Genomic DNA, 6,000 nt, shown 5'->3' on the forward strand with positions numbered 1-6,000 from the left:
CAAAAAAGAGTATTTTTATGTACTAATATGCACAAAAGATACTTGTTTTCACAGTTTAATGAAACTGCCCTGAGAAAAGAACTAAAAAAAAAAAGGTTAATTTCTTTTCCTGGTAATTTGTATGAAAGCAACAAAGTATGTCTCAACACCACAACAACACCAAGACAGTCCTGTATGTACATTACTTTTACCTGGAAATCAAAGTTCTTCAGGTTCAGGTAATCACAGATTTATTGTCAAGTTAAAACCACAAAAAAAAGGCACAAACCACAGATGGGATAGGCAACATGAAGTAGAAACATAAAGCGCACGCTCAGTGGTAATTCATAAGGAAAATGTAGCGCCGACAAGGATGAAGTGACAGCACAAGTTTATCATCGTTAAAACTTCCTACCTTTTTAACTGCGACTTCCGCTGTCCTGACAGGAGCGCATAGGGGGGATCAAGTTAACAGGTTGTTTAACAGCTTGTAAAATAAAGCAGCATAGTAAAAAAAAAAAAAAAAAAAAAGACATGTTGTGTGTGTTTCACTGTGAACAAAAAGCACCTGCCGGGCCAGCGGCTGGAGAGGCTGGAGGCGAACCGTGAGTTTACAGTGGGGAGACCACCCATGGGAGTCTAGTCTGGTGCTTCGGGGGGCAACAAGAGAGAGGAATTACAGTCACGAGCCCCTAAAAGCCTCAGCACTGTCTGGAGAAATCTGCTCTGGTTGTCACTCCTGTCTGTCATGGTTGTCATGGTTACTACAGTAGAAAAACCTGTGTGCAGTTTCTCTCATTTTCAGTCATTTCTAGTCTATTGAAGTGACTGATAAGACAGAATAATGAGAATTACTGTTAAGTAATGGAACTGAATTGGAAAAGTTATTAAAAGTGGTAACTAATTATTTTAAAATTAAAGTTACATAATGAACCTTTTTATGCTTTTGTGCAAAGTGGAAAACCATTAACTACAAGGCTTGTGCTGCCTTGCACTTTATTATTGATTACTAATTGAAGATTCAATTCTCACTTACTGTACAATACATCGGTAAAGAGTTTTTTTAAAAGGAGGAATCTGTGATCCAAACACAAACAAAATACCCATCTCACCACCAAAAATACAAAAACCTGCCATCACTCTCACATTGTTTGACTGGTCTCATAAAGTAAAGAGTAAATGATGCTGTAAAAAGGTTTGTTTACAGTCTAAATATTGCAGTTTAAGATAAACTGCCCTAACTGTACTTTAAGTTGGAATCATTTTAAGAAAAAACACAAAATGCAGCTTTTCCTCTATTCAATTAAGAGAATACAATTAAAACGACCTTAATTGTATTCAATCTGAAATATTATAGGTTGCGCCTTTAAATAAGAATTGCGTTTTCTGATAATTGAGATGATTTGTGCATTTTTTTGACTTTTCAAAGTGGTAGAACAATATAATAACACTATCATTTTATGTACTTAATGCCAGACTTATTAACATGAGACACATTAGCTAACGTACCTACCTACCACAAGGGATTAGTTGAAACAATGTTGCCCCGACACTGTTTGAAGGTGAGCTGCTTTTTAACAATCTGTCATTTTTAGAGGCTTTAACAAAACTTCAGAGGAATTGTCTCACTCGCTCACAATCGAAGCTCACGTGAACAGTTGTCATTGTCTTATCATTTCCAAACAACACAAAGCAGAAGTGACGGTGCGAGTCTTGTTGTTATTTCATTGACGCCTCATCGCTGCATTTGATGTCTCTCCTCAGGACAAAATGGAGGCCGGGTTTTTTTTACAAGGAGACGTCAATATTGCACACCGGCTTTGTTTGCTGTGACAACATGTTGTGTTTTTGTTAAAACCACTGAGGCGCTGTCGGTGACACAGGGGATGGGGCGTGGCGGTAAATTAATGGTGGTGTCACCCTCTGCATGAGCTTCTGCTATGATTTGAGTATAAATGATACTAATGCACTGTATTTAGAATATCAACATGTCACTGAGTGATCGGCATCAACCTTTAAAAGCTTTAACAAGTTCCTAAAATGATTCCACTGGATTTATTCTTTAATTTTGTTCGGTTAGATTGCTGTGATGCATCTCAGAAATACATAACTGTTTATTCCAAAAAAATATTTACACAAATAATAATGTAGTTTAGTCATATCTGACTAAAAAATGTTTGCAACTGAATCAAAAATGAAATGAGAGTTTATGTATATATGTTAGAATCATGTATAAGTGTCTAAGCATGTACAGGATATACAGTATAATATATATCATATCACTTCTGAGGTATTTTACTATGAAAAACACATCTTATTTTCATGTATGCTTCTTTTTTTTTCTGTTCAACGATGTAAAACACATTTGATCACATAACTTTATATTGAAACACAGAACCTAACAAGCCCACAGATCTGATGGTTTGTCCCAAAACAGCTCTTCTGTGTTTGAGACGTCCGTTACTGAAGAATCAACAAGCTCATATTCCATCCCAGTGACATAACGTGAGATTTCCATGGCAACAGAGGAGACATTATTCTGCTGAGGGGGCCTTCACTCAACGCCGAGGCTTATGAGAGACCGAGTGTGTGTGTGTGTGTGGATATGTGTGTGAAGCGGAGTAATAGAGAGAGAATGTAGAAAGCTTGTGTGTGTGTGTGTGTGTGGAACATAATGGGTTTAAATGTGGCCCGGGGAAACCTGAACCTTCTTGATGCTTCGCAGAGGCTCCGAACAGACAACTGAGCAGAAAGCGTCAGTCCGATGAAAGAGAGAAGACTTGAGAATGAAGCCGGCTATGGATCACTTAGTTATTTGCAACTAAAATAATATTTAGTGATGATTTCATAGTGATAAACAGCGATTTACAACGATCCAACTAACATATACCCATCAGCTTGAATTAATGTAAGTTACAATGAATTCCAGTGGTGTCAAAAGTATCAAAACATCATTTAAAACAACTATTATCTGTATTTCATTAGCTCAGTATGTTCCAGATACTCAAATCTTCCCAAAACATGCCGCTTTCACCGAAAAATGTCACACATGTGCCTGTCGAGCTTGAATTTGAGTGCAACACCACAGATAGTAAGCTGTATATTTAGCAATATTTTAGTGAAAATGTAAGAATTGTGTCCATCTGTATGCTCAGCACGTTCCAAATACTTCTCATTATTTTCAAAATATGTGTCTTTAGCCATATTTAAAAAAAAAAATTGAAGCCTTTGAAACATGCTGAGTATATTGAGCAGATTGCCAAGTACATTTTTTTCAGTGGTGCTCATTATAAACAGGAGAAGATCTGGGTAGTTTGGTTGTATACACACATAGAACAGACACTCACTTCATCAGCAGAATAGAAAATAAGAGAGGGATAAAAAAAAAAAAAAGAATGAATATATGGAAAAACAAATGTACCTCCTCCAGCTGGCAAGCCTTGATGACGGAGGTGTAGCGGTACTCGTCGTAGGTCAGGCCAAACAGGATGTTGTCACGGATGGTCCCGGGCATGATCCAGGAAGTCTGTGGCGAGAAGGAGATGCGACCGCTGTGTCTGATTTTACCCTCCGATGGCACCAACTCTCCCAGGATCATCATGAGCAGGGAACTCTGGAGGAAAAATAGTTTACTGTTTTACATTTTTAACCTGATGTGTGAACACAGATCAGCCTGTAACGAATGAGTTTTGGCGTCTTGCTCAAGGACACTTTGATGGATACAGTGGCACCTTTGGATTTAGTATAATCTTTATTAAAAAAAAACACACAAAATTTTCTTTGACCTACTTTCCCTGAGCCAGTGGATCCAGCCACCGCCAGCATCTTGCCCTTCTCCAGGTACAGGCTGATGTTCTTGAGGACGGGCGTCACGTAGAGGTTTGTGAAGAAGAGGCCGGCGTCGCCGTTCGGGTGTCCGTTTGCTTTGTTCTCCTGCTTGATCTTCTCAAACAGCTCACCAATGCCCTGCAAAAAAAAAAAGGACATTCATTGTTTATATGGACTGAACAAAGGCTGGAAGATACTGAAACACACAAGGTGATGTAGTAAAATATCTTTTACTGCACTGAATAATCTACTTGTTCTTAGAGAAGATACCTTGATATTGATCTTTCCCCCAATTTTATGTTCATACATATCTGTCACTGTTCACTGCAGTTTGATGTAAAACTGCTCTTTATATGTTTCCAGTAATAAAAAGTGAAATTAGTGACAGTGGGGAGAAAAATTATGAAATAATATGTGCTTTTTTTTCTTAAATTATCAATTTTTCCAAATTTCTGTAGTTTTATTTCATTGGGTTTTTTTTCAAACAAATTAAAAATGTGTATAAAACACGATCTCTACTATTCTATATAAATAAACTAAAAAAATAACTATAAAAATTTATATAATAATTTACTATATTTGGGTAGAGCGTGCTATGCTGTGAGCTACAATATACTTTTACACTACAACTGTACTTTAAAACACTGTAGCACACCATGCTAAAGTATACATCATTGTGTGTGTGTGTGTGTGTGTGTTAATGTGTGCATGGCAGGTGCTCGGTTTGTGTTTTTCTTTTAGTTTACATAACTGCCTGTTTCAGGGCTGAGCGAGTGTGTCCGTCATGCTTTGCTTTCAGACGGGGGAGATCAGGCCGAACCGCTGTGAGAAACAAGAGATTCTCTAAAAAAAAAAAAAAAAAAGACAGAAGAAGACTCCCAAAGTCTTCACAATGGCTTTATTTCACCTCATCTGTCACTGCCCTCTGTAAAGATTAATGGCTGACACATCTCACTGTTAGAAAAAAAAAAGGGGAACTCTGCTTGACTCGCTGGCTTAATCATTGACCTCTGTGACGTTTTATGGGTCACCGTTCCTCTAATGCCGGGGCTTGCTGTGGTTTTGTATAGGTTTTTTCGGTGCGATTGTCATTCTAATGAGCTGACGTACATGCTGTCAGCAGTAAAGAAAGACAACACCCCTCCCATTCATCTGTGAATGGCACCTTCCAGGAAGAGGAGAAGGCAAGAGGAGAATCTGGGAATTAGGTGATGAACAAAATCCGAATCTCAGAGAGAGATTCAGAGCGTGTTCCCAGCGAAGGCGAGGTTTGGTGACGACACCGAGGTAATTAATTATGCAAAGTGACGGACAAAAAAACACTCGTTCGTTTTCTCACGGTATTGGGTGGTCAATGAATCACACCTGTTAGTTACAGCCACTGCCTATAGATAAGATTATACTACCCACTCCCGGTGACGGTGAAGAATTATACCTCTATTATACCTCTGATGCATGATGGATTTAGGGGTTGTGGGAGTTCTTAAAACCTAAATTGCACGTTGTTGCCCTCTTGTAATAATGTCACACACACAAATACTGTAAATGTACAAGCACACCGGCTCTGCCTGGGTTGAGTTTTCTGCACTGAGAAGACAAATAAAATCAGTTATAGCACTTCCGTCTATCACAGAAGTGCTATCTGAAAACCATCTGAGCTGTCTAGCATACACTGTGATTTACATTTAATTAATAACTTGATGTGTAACTTAGCTGTTTCTTCTAGTCTGAACCAGATAGGAAAACTTTGTTGTATAATTTAATTTCAGACTTAATTTTGTTATGCTCAACTTGTATCCACATTCATCTATTCTACAGTAAATACATAAATAAATCATTATTACCTGCAATAGACTCTAGATTACATTCTCACTCATAACAAGACATGTTAATGATTACACCATGATGGATTCATATCTTTTTAATATCAATCAATTAATATTTTAACTGACAATATGCAACTCTACGGTATTTGTGCATCTCAGGACATCAGTTCTCGAGGTGTTTCCAGACTTTTTTCAGTAGATATCTGCACAGTCCCACACCTGCTGGGAACCGTGACACATAAATAAAAGCCGCTAAGAATCAAGTCTGTTGTCAAGAGATATGAGCAGCCTATTTAATTATTGTTAAAATGTTTGAAATTGTTTGAAATTCACTTGTTGAATAAGAACAAGTGGATCAGGAGCTCTG

At 37.8% G+C, this 6,000-nt stretch overlaps 1 protein-coding gene across 7 annotated transcripts in view; it reads right to left on the bottom strand.

Moving 5' to 3' along the window:
• cftr (CF transmembrane conductance regulator) overlaps positions 1 to 6,000 on the bottom strand; it is a 50,321-nt gene that overhangs the window by 24,737 nt on the left and 19,584 nt on the right. For all 7 annotated transcript variants that reach the window (XM_042411116.1, XM_042411114.1, XM_042411113.1 and 4 more), the window contains 2 exons: positions 3,769 to 3,945; positions 3,401 to 3,592 (listed from right to left, as the gene is read on the bottom strand). In XM_042411116.1, coding sequence (XP_042267050.1) covers positions 3,401 to 3,592; positions 3,769 to 3,945 — 369 coding nt within the window. The remainder of the gene's footprint in view (positions 1 to 3,400; positions 3,593 to 3,768; positions 3,946 to 6,000) is intronic.

The sequence above is a fragment of the Thunnus maccoyii genome, chromosome 5, assembly GCF_910596095.1.
Source record: "Thunnus maccoyii chromosome 5, fThuMac1.1, whole genome shotgun sequence".
Classification (NCBI taxonomy): Eukaryota; Metazoa; Chordata; class Actinopteri; order Scombriformes; family Scombridae; genus Thunnus; species Thunnus maccoyii.